The sequence below is a fragment of the Patella vulgata genome, chromosome 6 (genome assembly GCF_932274485.2).
Source record: "Patella vulgata chromosome 6, xgPatVulg1.2, whole genome shotgun sequence".
Classification (NCBI taxonomy): Eukaryota; Metazoa; Mollusca; class Gastropoda; family Patellidae; genus Patella; species Patella vulgata.
Window position 1 is genome coordinate 26,248,803 of NC_065884.2, and position 16,142 is coordinate 26,264,944.

Here is a 16,142-nt window from a genome sequence, read left to right on the forward strand (position 1 = left end):
GAGACATTATTGGCAACTGTTCAACTTCATTTTCTATCCTGGGGATCACGGTGGCTAAGTGGGTAAGACGCTGGCTCGCTAGCCTGGAGGTCGGGTGTTCGATCCCTGCATTGGCCGAGACAGTTCATGCAGGACGGAGGGCCTGGCAAGGACAGCTGTCAAGTCGTTCGGATGGGACGAAAAACCGAGGTCCCGTGTACACATTAGCACACTGTATTGCGTATGCCCGTCTTCAGTAGCCCAGTTCGGAGCAGAACAGTAGGACTTTAAAACCCCATTTCATTTCATTTTATTTATTTCCAATTTGCGTTTATCAAACCATATAACTTTCTGGATTATAAATCCTGATTGTACGAAAAATCACTTTTTTAGCGTGTATCACCGTTATACCACAATTATGGTTGAGTCTGAAAATCGACCTGAAACTTCTCGTCAAATGGCCGCTCCCCTTTACGCAAATAGTGTAAAAGTATGTAATACAAAGGTTGTAACAATTTTTATCCGATTTGGATGGAACTCACAACGAGTTTTTAAGTATCACTAGTTCTTGGGTCAGTTCAAGTTTGTCCCAGAGGCGATAATTTTTGTCCGATTCATGACATGAAAACTAAACTATGTGCTGAGGATCAATAGTTCTTGGATTAGTTTCACTTTGGTACGCATGAAATCTTACATTCTAGAGCTTTAGCCCTTGCTATAGAATATTAGAAAAACTCTATCCCGTTGTGTTTTAATTAGCCAATTATGTCCATAGATACAACGGAAATGAGATGGAATAAAATAATCGACTGCTCAGTAAAGTTAACTAATTATAGCGACCCTCGCAACTGGGGGGGGGGGGGGTCTTAATGTCTTAATGCAGGATTAGTATAGTGAATAGCAGGGGTTTTTTTTCTGAAAGTCCACGTTCTACTTCTAGATGTCTCACTTCAATAATAAATTCAGGTCTCTTTCAGTTACGTAACTGTATCTAACTGAATAGTTACTTGCGTGCAATAAACTGGAGAAAAGAGTACGTGTGCCCGAATTATTGGGGTGGGTAAATTCCCCCCCCCCTCCGCAGGGCCTGAAATGTATTTCTTTAGGCCTGAAATGTTATCTAAATTGTTAATTAGACATTAATTAACTTATCCAGGCCATATTAAACTCTCGATGTCATCGCTATCATGCGATATTTAGTGGATTGGAATTCATTTTTAAAAAAAATAATTAAACGTAAAATTGGATAATCGAGACTGTTTTTTTTTTATCAGACCAACTTAAGTTATGATGATCGAGGCTAGCCTAAAATCCTAAAGCTAATATCTCGCTTCAGAGTGGGGCAATTTGACTGGAATTTTCAGCATATTCTATTTACGTTATTTATTTATTTTTTTTAATATTATAGATTTTTTATATATATATTATAGTTTTATCTATTTTTTTAAACTATTTTTAACTATTATAGCGAGAACTGTCAACTCATTATCTAATCTCCCATAATGCCCCGTTAATATTTCTCACAAATAACGTTGCAATTGAAACCAACAATAGAAGTATAATTATTATTCAACATGATATTGTGTGAGATATCTGGACTTAGTTCGCGGGATGGTGTGGGCAAGCATTTTTTATTAGCTGCTGCTTTTTTTTTTCTTTTTATTTAACGATTTCAGTGTATTCCTTGACCCCAGAGACATACGTTTAGACACCAAAATTATCATCCTAGACTAAATACTATGGAAGTTAAAGGGATTAGAAGAAATAACGGTCGTCTTGGACGCCATCTTGAATTTCTCAAAAGGCTCATGGTTTTGGGTGGTTTTTTTTTTGTTTTTTTTTTGCTTTTAGAGACAGCGATATTCCAGTGAGGCTGGGGTGATTTTATGCCACATGATGCGGTAAGCCCAATTCCAGGGCTTTCTCCAGGTTTTTATTCAGGTTTTTATAGTTTTTGTCTCTATACATAGTTTGGTTTGGTGAAATAATGGCCCGAAACCGCCGCTCGAGTTAAAGGGCCATATTGTCTGGCATTTTGGATTTTACTATCATCTAATAACCCTATAACATAATGAATGATTTCAGTAAATTCCTAGACCCCAGAAACATACGTTTAGATACCAAAATTATCATCCTAGACTAAATACTATGGAGTTATAGGGGATTATTTGAATTGGCGGCCGTCTTGGACGCCATCTTGAATTTCTCAAAACGCTCATCATGATCGAGGTTCATCCGGTAGATTCTGAAAGAGGACACCCTAGTCTACTAAAATCAATCATAAAAAAAACTTTGTATACAATTTCCAGGTTCACTCGAAATATTGGGTTTGGCTACCAGAATATAAGGTGATAAGGCGATGATAACACAAGATTACAACAATAATCACGCGATAATATCTAAGTCTGCTTTGTCGTATGTCTTGTTATGAAAAAGACGAGATTTTACATTGCTCCTATCAGCTCATGTTCCTGAAGCAACGATCGCGAGTTTTACAACATCTTGATAAGATGTACGTAGTTAAGGCGAGATTAAGCCTTCTATTGAAGATGCTATCAGCTAGGAACCATACTATTCGAGAAAATCTGCGTTAGAAAATCGTGAGTATAAAGTTGACAGTAGAAAGTTAAAAGTTTACAGTAGATAGTAGAAATTCTGTCCATGGATGTAGATTTTAAGGTGAAAACCAGATTAAATGCATAAAGTTTTAGGTTTCCACCATAAAACTTCCCTTTAGATTTTCTACTGTTTACTTTTAATATACTCCTTTTAGCGCAAGATCGCTTTTTGAATCGATACCCCGCCATAATTTATAGTCAAATTCTGTCAAATTTGAAAAAAAAGTTTTTATATCAATTGATAAAAGCCGCTGAAACGCCCGTGTTTTTAGCTTTACACAGATCCTTAAATAATAAGAAACCGTTTAACCTGTTTGATTTGCGGGATAAGCATTTTCACCGAGATAACAAAATTTTTATCTGTTCTCATATTTGATTAGCGTACTTATACTTAGGCCTACTTTTATTTAATGTCTTCTGTAAGATTTTATTAGTCCAAAACTGCCTCCTCAACTTGACCAAGAATAACCGTTATAGTTTCGGACGGAAGGACCTGGCAGGGGAGCGACGGCGGCTCTGTAGAGCAAGCCGCGGGCTTACTAAAATTCTATCCTTGTGTTGGCCGAGATAGGTCCTCGGGATTTTTCAGTTTTGTTTTGATATGAAAAAAGAGGCCCGTTATTGGCCGTTATAATCCGACGAGTCCTTTGGAATATCGGATGGAACGAAAAATCAATGTCCCGTGTAGACTATACTATACTGGCAAACGTTAAAGATTATTTGACAGTTGTCCGGGCGTCATTTCCCTCATTTTTGTCATCACGGTTATCATTTCATTTCCATATGTAGACAGGCTACAATACGTGTTTCTGTTTATTTTATATTTTTTCTGTTATAAAGAGCAAATTATTCGAAAGATAGGCCTAGGACATAGTAGTCAGGATAGGTCATACCCCGTATTTTCTACCATTTTGACATAACGTTATTAAATTGTTATTCATGATGGAGCATATGTGGCACTTTGAATATGGCTCATTAAACAGGCGGTATGACTTTTCGCCGCTGACGACCACCGAGAAGCTATTTATATTTATCACCACCGACGACATAACAATAACAATCTTGATAAAAAAAATATATATATATATATATATATATATATATATTTTTAATAGCAGGAATACAAATAGTTTCCATCTACTAGCAAAAATAACATATTAGGCTACAAGTGCTCAAGAAAAATGTTTTGTATTTGCCAAATGAATGAAGGAATTGTGTGAATTTAGTTCAATTGACATAATCTGTCTTTTGCTTATTGTAGGTCTTGTCTTATTATGATAGATCCCGTTGTTAGCCGAAGCAGAAATTTCCCGTCTGGTTCTGCCTTCTACCTGGTGTGCATTTGATAGTCGGAGAGTGAAATAAGGGTAGTCGTTGCGCACAGCTGTTCGTGCAAAAATTTCTTGCGTGGCACACATGGCGTATGACCATCTTCACAGAGTATTTTTACTCTGTGCCGTCTTCATTATCCCGGTTGCTGAAAAAAGCATGTATTGTAGGAGTTACCCTCTCTTAGCATGACGTCATAAGTATATCCCAACATGGCGACTGCTTGTGCCCTGAAATGGGTACCCGATTCTTTATATAATACAGCAATTTCAGCCATTGTAGTTTCATATGGAAGACACAGACGCGATATAAAGATATTACACGAAGATATTCAATTCGATGTTTATTATAAGGTGAGTATGTGAACTGCTTTAAAACCTATTAGGCCTACATGGAAATAGGTGGAGCAGGTCTAGTATTGGCTTGACCTACTGCTTGTCTCTCGTTTTGCGATTGGCAACACCATTATTCATAGCAAAAAGAGCCTGGAAAAATGACTTACTAAAACGAACCAAATATATAAAATAGACATAACGACAACCTCGACACAATCGACACTTCACCTGCCCACTAGTATTCATATCTACACTCTCAAAAATTAGCTTTGTTTTCAATTCACGACAATTGTCATTCTCTGGAACCAGTCTAGGCCCTATTCCTAATCTGATATAGGCCTATATGATCCGGAAGAACCACCACAGAATATTTCTTTTTATTGTCTCGGAGGTCATCCGGGTTAGGGGTGGATATGATATGAAAAGTGGCCATGTGGCACTGTGATAATGCCATGGCACGGGTAAAAATGACACACAATAATGATGACCCAGGTAAAATTGACACAGCTAATGATGCCACAGGTAAAAATTTCAGATCATAAAATAAGTTGGAAATAAAAAGAAATATGCTTACATGAAGTATAAATAATTTGTTACGCTGAGTATGACTAGTCTAATGACGTAATGTGTTACTGTCATCATATTAAATAAAAAAAACCATTATAATGGCAGTCTGATAATGACTGAAGAACTATAGGCCTACATGTGTACCTTTCCTGGCTTTGAGAAATCCATTGACAGCTTGTTATCAAGTACACATAATACACTGTGGGTGACATGATGTTATTTTACAGGAACAGTAATTGTTATCTACATAGCTGGGGGTTATTGTTGTGGGATCCAACTCAAAATTCACCAAATGTATAATGTATGACATCATTATTGTTCGAGGGCTTTACATGTAAATAGAATTTATAAATATAGGTAGTAAATTACTCAAATATTGATTAATTAACAATTAACATAATGTTTGTTTGTTTGAGTGATGTGTATCAAATACTATTTTTATTTCAGTTGTACAATAAAGGAAGATTGTGTGAGCTGGGACTAGAATTCTCTGATTTAGAAACTTTTTCTAAGGTTCTTAAAGTCAATGATAAAAGGTAATGTTACATTTATGTATGTAATTTAAATTAAACTGTATTGACTTCACAATTTTTTTACATTGAAAGGGGTAAACAAATAAATTGGGAATGCTGAAAAGCAGAAATGAGTTTACAGAGATAACACCATGGTAGTTCAATTTCAGTGGTGGGGGAAATTCAGTAGCCTGAATAGTTATTGAAAACACCCTCAAAATTTATGACATGTTTTTCAAAGCTCAGCATATTGCTACCATGTATTTAAACATACATTATACAAGAGCTAAATCTGCCTATTGCAGGTCTTTTTTTAGACCTGAAAATGAAATGTTATGTTATTAGACATTAATTAACTTATCCAGACCATAATCAACTCTCAATGTCAACGCTAGCCTGCGATATTTATTGAATTCGGTTCTGATTTGCTGCTAAACTTTCATTAATGATTTAATCATGAAATGGATAATCAAGACTATGTTTTTTATCGTACTGACTTTAGTAATGATGATCGTGGCTAGGCCAAAAATTCAATAGCTAAAATCTCGGTTTAGAGTGGATCAATTTGATTGAAATTTTCAGCAAATTCCCTTTAGATTATCTAGTTTTTAACTGTTATAGTGAGAACTGCCAGCTCTTTATCTAATCTCCCATAATGTATCTTTAAAGATACAATATTCCAGACAAAAAGGCAAATATATAGACATTCTGATTGATATTGAACACTCCTAGAAAAATCCATAAATTTCTTTCGATGAACATTCAATTTTATCAATTTAGACTTATTCAAAGTTGGTCGAGTAGAGGCAAAAACTAGGTTGCTTGACAGCCTTTTGTAATTTTTTGTTTTACTCATCTTACACATACATTATGCAAGAGCTAAATCTGCTTATTGCAAGTCTTTCTTTAGGCCTGAAATGTTATCTAAATTATTAATTAGACATTAATTAACCTTTCCAGACCATAATCAACTCTAGATGACATCGCTAGCCTGCGATCTTAAGTGGATTGAGAGCCGATTTACTGCATAACTTTCCTTCTCGATTAAACGCTTAAGTGGATAATCGAGACTATGCTGTTTATCGTACTGATTTTTGTGATGATGACCGAGGCTAGGCAGAAATTTCATTCGCTTAGTTCTCGGTTCATAGTGGATCAATTTGAATGAAATTTTCAGCAAATTGCCTTATGTTATCTAGTTTTTAATTATTATAGTGAGAACTGCCAACTTGTTATCGAATCTCCCGTAATGTATCTTTAATTACTATCTAAAAGAGACTTTTCACTATTTGGGTCCTCGATTTTGGTAATTAAGGAAAATTTAATATTGGTCTTCAGGTCTATTGAGGCTGTAAAAGATTTCACTTTTATTATTATTATTTATCAATATATGCTTAAGGATATTTATTTTAGTATTTTTTTTTTGATTACAGATATTTACTCCATCATTGTTTTCAAGCTTTAATGGATCATGGTGTGAAAATATCAGAAATATTAGCAGATGCCTTTGCTCTTCAAATTACAGATGATGTTTATAAAGATCAGTTTAAACGTGTTAGAACGTTACAATTAGGATTTACACTAGGTAAGTTTTGTACGGCCACATTGAAATGTGTTTGTATTACTTGTATATTGTGGTCAGTCCGTCCTTTCGTCATCCAAAATTTCTTGTGGCCACACCAGGTTAAAGTTCTCTTACAATTGACTTGAAATTAATTGACTTGAATTTCATACACAGTGTTGATTTCCATGAGACAAAGAAGCCTGTTTGTTTTCATAGGTTCCTATAGTGTAATTCATCTGGCTAAAGTTTTCATCTGATAACCAATGTCTGTATTAAATTGTTACTGATTATCACTTGATCAGTTTTTAGTGTCTTAAATATGCTTCCATTTCCTAGCCTTCACAGAATCAGTTCTAAGAATAGATTATATGTTAATTATATCTATTTTATTTTAGGTGGATTTTTAAGTGATGCTGGTTGGTTTAATGATAGTGAAAAAGTTTATAAAGCCTGTTTGAATATCTGTCATGTCGATTCTACCCAAGGTTCATTATGTCGAGCTTTAGAATGTAGTGTCAGGTAATACAATCATACATTTCTTGACAATAGAGATTTAATTATGTGTTCCAGTTTGGTCATCTACATGTATTCATGACATCTAGGCACAGGCATCTGAAAGCTTTCTCTCAAATTACACATATATTTGTTACTGTGATTATTGGCAACAAAGTATTGAAATTTTAGTTTTCAATAAAATTAATATTATAATCGTGGGTCTTGAAATATTTGGGAAAAGTTATTTCTATATAGGTAACTAGGAATTGTATAAATATGTAAAAGAAACATGTTAGTTCTGTTTGATTACTTTATTTGTTTTTATTATTTTTCAGGTTATTACATGTTCAGAATGCTAACTGTAAATATGATGCTGCAGAGAAGACATGTACTTCTGCCTTTCAATTGGCTGATGATCTAAAAAAATTGGGTATCACTGTTAGCAGGGCCACGTTATTTACTGAATGTTCAACTTTATTGTTTGCAAAAAGTCATTATGATGAGGTTTGTTTAACTTAAAATATTATACTGGTTAGCATTTATAGACCTACTTTATAGAATATCCATTACAATTATTTCATGTCCTAAGCAGTTCATGCTGTACAATAATATAATCGATTTCGTAGAAGTTTGACTATTTTTTGTGAGCTGAAAAAGATATATTAATTGGTAAAAAATATAGACAATGCAGAAAAGGAAATTTGTAAGTAAATGTATTGCATTTAATTCTAAAACAGGATTTGTAAATTATTTAATTTCTTATTTTTACAGGCATTCAATAATTGTACTTCAGCATTAAAAGAAATTACAAGTTCATTACCTCATAAGGTATGGTTTAGGATAAACATAATATTAATTAGCTTGAATAATTATGATTTACTATATGTTGAGATGTATGTCAGATGTTGATTTCACACAAAATCACTTTTTTTTTACGCATATTCATCAAATAATTGAAAAGAAAAACCGTAATGCATTTTTGGCACACAGCTAAGTGCATCTTTCTAAGCTTTGTTTATCAACAGCATTGCCCTTTTGAAATGAAATGAAATGGCCTTTAACGTCCTACTTTTCTGCACCAGGCCAATGAAGACAGGCATACGTCCCAAACTACATTAAAAAAGTAACTGTTTTGATGGCATAGTATTGTATGTAATGACATTTGCAATGTAATGGCCACATGTCTCACACTGTTGTTGTTTATTATTTTTGTTGGAATAATCCATGTTGAGTGTAATTTGTGATATATCTTTAGTATATTTTTATTTATTAACAGGCTGTGGTAGACGTATTACGCCAGTGTTCTAAGGTAAACACGAATTTCATAATCATTAACCATATTTTGAAAGAGAATTATATTGACAAATTATTTTCAAACATTCAAGTTATTTGCATTTTAAAACACAATAGCTATTTATAAAAAGGGTAATAACTCATACTTTTGTCTTCTATAATGAAAAATCAGATGAAATTCTGTGAAAATCTTGTAGATTAGAAGGAATTATTATTGATGAAAGTATGTTTGATATATTTCAGGCATGTGTTGTAAAACGTGAGTTTGAGAAAGCAGGTTTGTTAATTAAACATGCTGTAGTATATGCCAGGTAAGTGCATGAATGAAAGTAATGTTGTCCAGATAAGTTAATATATTGTAATAGTAATAATAGTTTTATTGAAATATTATTTCATTGATCATATTAACAAAACAATATCAACTGTTCTTATGAGTTCACTTTTAATATATGACTTTTAGAATTTATTATATATTTCAGAGAGCATTTTGGTTGTAAGCATCCTAAATATTCTGATTCTCTATTAGATTATGGTTTCTTTTTGCTCAATGTAGATTCTATTCCGGCTGCTGTACATGTTTATCAGGTAATACCTATGTTTCCTTTCCAGTTTCTTGGCTGATTTCATACAATTGGTATCAATGTAATTTGATCGATGTGTTCCTAATTTCAGTTTTACAGGACTTTACGCCATAATACATTTTTGATGGGAGGAATCCCCAAATTTAAAAGATCAGAAGTGAATGAAATTATGTGTTATGATGAAAGATATGTTCCACAGAACAATGTATATTTAAATGACTCTTATTATGTTCAATGTATCAATCTAAAATTTATATCTTATGTTGTAGATGGCACTGGATATTCGGCAGTCTGTTTTTGGTGGTAAAAACTTGTTTGTTGCTACTTCTCATGAAGATCTGGCCTATGCTTCATATGTTAATGAATATAGCTCAGGAAAATTCACTGGTGCCAGGTATAGTTAATAACAGTAACTATTGAAACAATTTCAGTTTGTGAAATGTTGCAGCCAATACAGATTATTTTTTTATTTTTTAAAGTTGGAAAAACATATGAGTTAAAAGTTTAAATGCGGTGAAATTGTTGATTTTAACAATATCTTTTCGGTGTATTAATGTGGGGTTGTATTAATTATTTTGTTTTATTTCAGAGAGCATGCAGAGAAAGCTATAGAAATATTATGTCATATTTTACCTTCTGATCATTTGTTATTATCTTCATCTAAACGGGTTAAAGGTCAGTTTCTATTAATTTATATATACTTCACAGCAATATGAAATTACTGACTACAGTAAAACCATGTTTTCAGAACAAATGATTGACTTATCCACAAATGCTTCTCGCTATAACTCGGTGCCCCTATCTTTTATCAGTAGGAGAGAAACCTGATGGATCTAGTTTAAATCAAAGCATTGATATTTTGATATTGCACAACACGGGCCATAAAGAATGCCAATATTGTAGTGTACATGTATGATCTATTTTCTTATAGTTATTTTAATTGAAGTTACATGAGTTGAGGTTGTCCAAATTTTATTTTAGAAATACAGTAAACCTTGCATAATTCGGATTCGCATCCATGTAAATCCCACCCCACATCTACACCTCAATGTTTAGCAGAAGGGGACAGATTTTTAACAGCATGTTGTGTTGCACGTACTGACTCTAGTGAGGCATGCAAGGTCTTATTTTCTCACTAAAATGTTCCTTTACATTGTTTGGACGTTCACAGAGACTGACACACGACCGCTTAGCAGTAAAAAGTTGGCGAGTAAAATTGACTGTGAACCGATTTTATTTCGACAAGGATTCAATAGGACGGTTCCTGAACGTACAGGCCGATAATGAGACATTTGTTCGGAGCTGAACTAGGTCTTCGGCTAACTCAGATCTTCGTGTAACTCGGATAAAATTGGTCAGTCCATTTAGATCCGACTTATGCGAAGTTTACTGTATAGACATTGTGTGATAATTTGTACTTGACAAATTTTTAATGAAAAAATTGTATTATATTTCAGCTTTGATATTAGAAGAAATAGCTATCGATAGTCATCATAAAGAAACAGAAGCTAGTTATTTACAAGAAGCTCAAGAATTACATCTACAATCTTTAGAACTTGCTAAAAAAGCTTTTGGTGAAAATAACGTACAAACAGCCAAACATTACGGTAACCTTGGGAGATTATATCAGTCAATGCAGAGGTTTGAGGTAAGATGGGGTTAATATGTAAAATAAAACAAAGATTACTTAACAAATATCAAAAACTATCCACAAGAAGAAAATAAAAGTCTTACTTTAGCATTTCTCAATTTTAGTTTGTACATGCCGGTTTAACAGTATTTTTTTCAAGAGAAGATTGGTATTTACAATTTATCACTTTTAACAATACAAGTGAATAGGATGCAGTAACAAGCAAATGTTTTTCTATAAACGTGCTTCCCTAAGAACAATCGTTACATTTTTGAATACTTAAATGATGTCTATCTATAAAAAGTATATAAAGTCTTAAGCATTGTGTATCTTTTATTCATTATTTGATATACTGTTATATTAATATATTTGTAGGAAGCTGAAGAAATGCATCTTAAAGCTATTGATATAAAAGAACGATTACTTGGACCAGAAGATTATGAGGTGTCTTTATCTGTCGGTCATCTTGCTAGTTTATATAATTATGATATGGCTAAATTTGATGAGGCAGAGAAATTGTATTTACGTTCAATAGCTATTGGTAAGTTCAAACATTATACGTTTATAATCATAGCGTTTCTCTTTATTCAACCCCTGCTTCTACAGCGGCATATCACTGAGGTGGTAAGTGGATCGTCAATGATTTTTTTTTTGTCCTATGGAACTTAATATTTTGTGTAAACTTGGGTTATTTGAGTAGCATAACCGATGAAAATGTGAAAAGACTAATTGTTTTGTGGAAACTTTTGTAAAAAAATGTCCACACAGGTCTATGTGATCTTTGACAGTGACTTCCTCTTGAAAGGATTATGGGAAACTTGAATCAAGATTGTGTTTAATATCAAAATCTTTAAAATGGTTAATACTTATCTTCATTAACCAGGTGGGTGCAGAAGACTAAGATGCTAAACCCTCATTTCATTTCATGTAGGGGGGGGGGGATCACGTGGCTAAGTGGGTAAGATGCTGGCTCGCTAGTCTGGAGGTCGGGTGTTCGATCCCTGCATTGGCCGAGAAAGTTCATCCAAATTTTCCGGCGTGGTCCCCCCTTGTCAGTGATGCAGGACGGAGGGCCTGACAAGGGCAGCTGTCTAGTCCTTCGGATAAGATGAAAAACCGAGGTCCCGTGTATACATTGGAATGCACGTAAAAGATCCCTTGGCAGTTGGAATTCGATATAAGAGTAGGCGATAGTGCCGCTGCCCGGACAAAATTTCCCTAATAGCACACTGTATGGCGTATGCCGGTCTTCATTAGCTCAGTATAGGAGCAGAACAGTAGGATGTTAAACCCCATTTCATTTCATGTAGGTATAATAATACCACGGGTGAATGGTTTTATTTAATGTCTGATTATACCAGAGTGATGCTGATACTTGAATCTACCCTAGCCTCTTTATACTCTCACATTGAACACCCAGTAAGCTCAAAATATTTTCAGTTGTTTGTGCACCTGGCCGTTGATCTTTATAAAGTTGATTCTTCTTGTCTTGATGGATGAAAGATAGATGCCTATTGCTTGTCATAATTTATATCAATAATTTTATTGGGTGAGCCACGATAATAAGGTCCCTGGTTTTATCTTGGCGTTGGCTAAGATAGTTCCTCGTGATTTGCCAGTCTGGTCCCCCCCCCCCCCAAGGGAAGAAAATGGATCTAGTCAGTTGGATGGGACAAAAAACAACATACCATGTGTGCCATTGGCAGCACATTAATGATCCCATGAAATGAGAGTAGGCCATAGCACTGCTGTCTTGACCCAAATTTCCCTCAGAGCATACAACATGCCAATCTTCAGTAGCAGGGTTCATATATGAAAGGAACATTAAACATATTTCATAATATTTGTCTGATATAATTAATATAATGTATGTTTTTAGGTAAGAAGTTATTTGGTGAAGGATATAGTGGATTAGAGTATGATTATCGTGGACTATTACGTCTCTATAGTAACTTAAACAATCAGGAGAAAACCAGTCATTATTCACATATATTACAAGAGTGGAATCTGATAAGAGACAAGAATAACGCAGAAGAGGTTAAACCTCTAGAGATAGAACTAGTTGTTTCTGTACCAGAAATTGTTGAATTATATTTTAAGTGATGGGAGCTGTGTTGATTCATATTGTTGTTTATTTATTATTTAAAGACTGGGTTGTAGAGGATCGGATAATATTAACAAGTGATATATATGCCAAGTTGGGAAAAAGGAGAGATGTTTGTTATTGAAAATCAAGTATATTGTCCACTAAAATTTTATAGAATATCCCCCAAAATATGATGTAGAAACTACTATAGTAGTCGAAGTGGTGACTTAATTAACCATACAGACATTTGGGACATGTTTATCAAGAAACTTATCAACAAAAGACTGATGATGTTAAGTCAGTAATTTGAACAAATTTGACTGTTCTTGTGAACTATTAATATTCATACTGTGATTTATACTTTGACGTGTATAATATTCTGGCCAGTCAAAAAGACTGGTTTTAAAAGATTGTTTTCATAGTGTTTGGACCATTAGTGTGTTTTATAATTTGACCATCATTAATTTATCATATTGTTTTAGTCAGGTCAATTTTGGGATACCCAAAATGTCCACTACAATGAGTTATGACCGGTTTACTTTAAGCACAAAAAAAGCATCAGTGACCTAGTCTACTTCCATCAATTTTCTTGTCATGATAACCGATTGGTAGTAAATATTGTCTCTGGTTCTTATAAAGTCACAATGAAACAGACCTTTTGTTTACTATACTAGTGAACATATACTTTTGGTGGTAAATACAATTTACCAGGGTCATGGACCCAGCTTTGACACTGATCTTAGAGCTATCAGGTTATTTATACTCTATGTGACTGAAATAGAAAATAAACTTTAGAATACTATACATCATTAAATCCAGTTTCAGATAAACTTTTCAAAGATATAAAGTTCATTCTGATGGATAATGAGAAGAGAAATAGAAAGTTGAGTGTTTATTCATCTTGAGTTGACCATACTGATGAAATTTCCCAGGCCATTCAATGCATATTGTTAGTGTAGGTTACAGAAGCTTGGTAATCAATATTCTGCTTCCAAATGTACAAAAGCCTCAAATATATATATATATAATCACTACAACTTACCACAGGGAATAGTAAAATTAATTTAAAATCAAATGAATAATGATTTTGTCTTTATCATGATGATTGTTTGTTAAATTATTAGTTTTGTATAGCAAAGATAGACTTGTATTTTGAGTGTATGTCAGATTGTATACAGAATTGTGCTTAAAAAACTTGCAAACATCTGTGCCATGTTTCATACAGAACCATACCCTAATTTGCAGTGTACTTGCATATGGTTATATGTGATTGGTTAATTTCAGTATAGATATGTACCAGTATGTGTATTGTTTGCCAACAGAAGTAGAAGTAATAACCTAATTTTGTATTAAAAAAAAAAATATATTGCTAATAAGATATTGAGGCTTTCATGTGGCTATGTGCTTTCCATGTATAATGTTATAAGTATATAATTTCATTGAACAATGTTATTTCAAATGGCTGATAGTTTCTGGGGGTCTGACATAAATGGAAATTTAAAATGTATTAAATTATATCAAAAAATTCATTCTTTAGCAATAACAGAACACCCCCCCCCCCCCCCCACCAAAAAAAAATATTTATTTTACATTTACGTACATTCATCAAGAGTTTTTATGACCCTATGTGTATGTTAACATTGAAACTAAAATGATGATAATGACTAGTCTATCAAATATTTTTAAAGGAATTACAAGTCTAAGATCTGATCTTTGGTATGTTAATCATAATGGTAGTTTGATGCATTGCACAGCTTTCTGTAAGAATCAATAAATATAACAAACATTAAAATGGCCAAATCTAGATTTCAGAAACATATCATTTACATATCTCAAAATATTTTAAAATTAGGTGAATCAGTTATTACAAATTAAATGTATTCTTGTATTATTAACGCATCAGTTTCAAGTGCATACAGAAAAGAGCTAAATAGTATATAATACTTTCGATTTTTTTTTTTTTTTTTTCTACTAAATATTTTGCACCATTGAAGATACTTTCCCTCAAAAAAGTATTTATCGGGTGGTTATTTCCAATAAAAGTATGGCAATTTTGGTACATATGAAAAGCAAAATACCCATGAAGAACCTACAGGACAAAGATGTAAGGGTTTCCGGCAACCCGGCGATTAGGGATGTCTGCACAAGTGACATCAAAGGTTGCGCGCTAAGATTGTCTGATTAGTGAGCACTTGATGTATATGTTGATAAACTTGATGGTGAACTTAAAAACCACAGAAATAAACGCGGGCAGTGGATAATCAGAGAATTTAATTAGGCTTTGATATTTATGATAAATAAATAGGAATTAAAGACAACATTGACTTGTATATGCAATGAATTCTCCTCTGGCTTCGCACTCGTTGCTAGGTACAGCATCAGCCAAGTCAGGGGTATTCCCTGACGAATACAATGTTTTGAGAAAATTTTGATAGATTAATTAGTTTGAATATGTTTTTAGTCCAAATATATCTTCAAATCACTCAGTTTGTACACGGGGAAGGTATCTTTAATATTTACTGTTTAATTAACATGTCATTTTATTCTCAGTGTCCCTATATTTTTTTTATTGAAACTCTATTTTTATTATTTACTTCATATCATATGGTTATGATACAAAATTTAGGAAATAATTTATACACATCACATCACAGTATTCAAGTGAATATTCATAATTATTTATTATCATAATTCATCATTAAAGAATATTGATTATTCTGTTTAATTTAGTATGTGTATGAGATATATGTGTATTTAAGTAGGTGACAGGGAGGAGGCTGTGCCTAATGTGAAATCCTTATCTCCAGTGATTATTACATGTAGTTATTGATCAAATGTTTGTAAATAAATGCAATGTATGATATTGAAATCATACAAATCATGTTCAAATGTCTTTTACAAAATGTACATTTACACCATGTAATTGACATTATGATCAGCTTTATGCTTGAATTATGATAATTTGATGTAAACCTTATGTTGTAAGGTATATTATAATAATGTACTTGGTATTACATGTATCCACAGTATCAATAACTGAGTCTGTGTCCACTGCCAACCATGGGCATTATTATAGGGTTCATGTGCCAACAAAGCTCTGGAGAAAACTGACTAAATTAGAGTTTTTGTTATGTTACATGGGGAGTTAATCTA

The 16,142-nt window shown here is 33.3% G+C and overlaps 1 protein-coding gene across 1 annotated transcript; it reads left to right on the plus strand.

Moving 5' to 3' along the window:
- The first annotated feature begins 4,138 nt into the window (after positions 1–4,138).
- On the plus strand, positions 4,139–14,553 carry LOC126823949 (amyloid protein-binding protein 2). Its single transcript, XM_050553016.2, has 14 exons — positions 4,139–4,279; positions 5,276–5,364; positions 6,774–6,925; positions 7,300–7,423; positions 7,735–7,903; positions 8,171–8,227; positions 8,676–8,708; positions 8,936–9,003; positions 9,172–9,277; positions 9,543–9,667; positions 9,863–9,948; positions 10,731–10,921; positions 11,279–11,444; positions 12,783–14,553. The coding sequence occupies exons 1-14, from the start codon at positions 4,139–4,141 to the stop codon at positions 13,004–13,006; spliced, it is 1,731 nt and encodes a 576-aa protein (XP_050408973.1). The 3' UTR covers positions 13,007–14,553.
- The last annotated feature ends 1,589 nt before the right edge of the window (positions 14,554–16,142 follow it).

Coding starts and splice junctions, on each gene's coding strand:
- LOC126823949 (XM_050553016.2), top strand. CDS start 4,139: ATGGCGACTGCTTGTGCCCTGAAATGGGTACCCGATTCTTTATATAAT. Junction 4,280..5,275: donor AATTCGATGTTTATTATAAG/GTGAGTATGTGA, acceptor TTTTTATTTCAG/TTGTACAATAAAGGAAGATT. Junction 8,228..8,675: donor CAAGTTCATTACCTCATAAG/GTATGGTTTAGG, acceptor ATTTATTAACAG/GCTGTGGTAGACGTATTACG.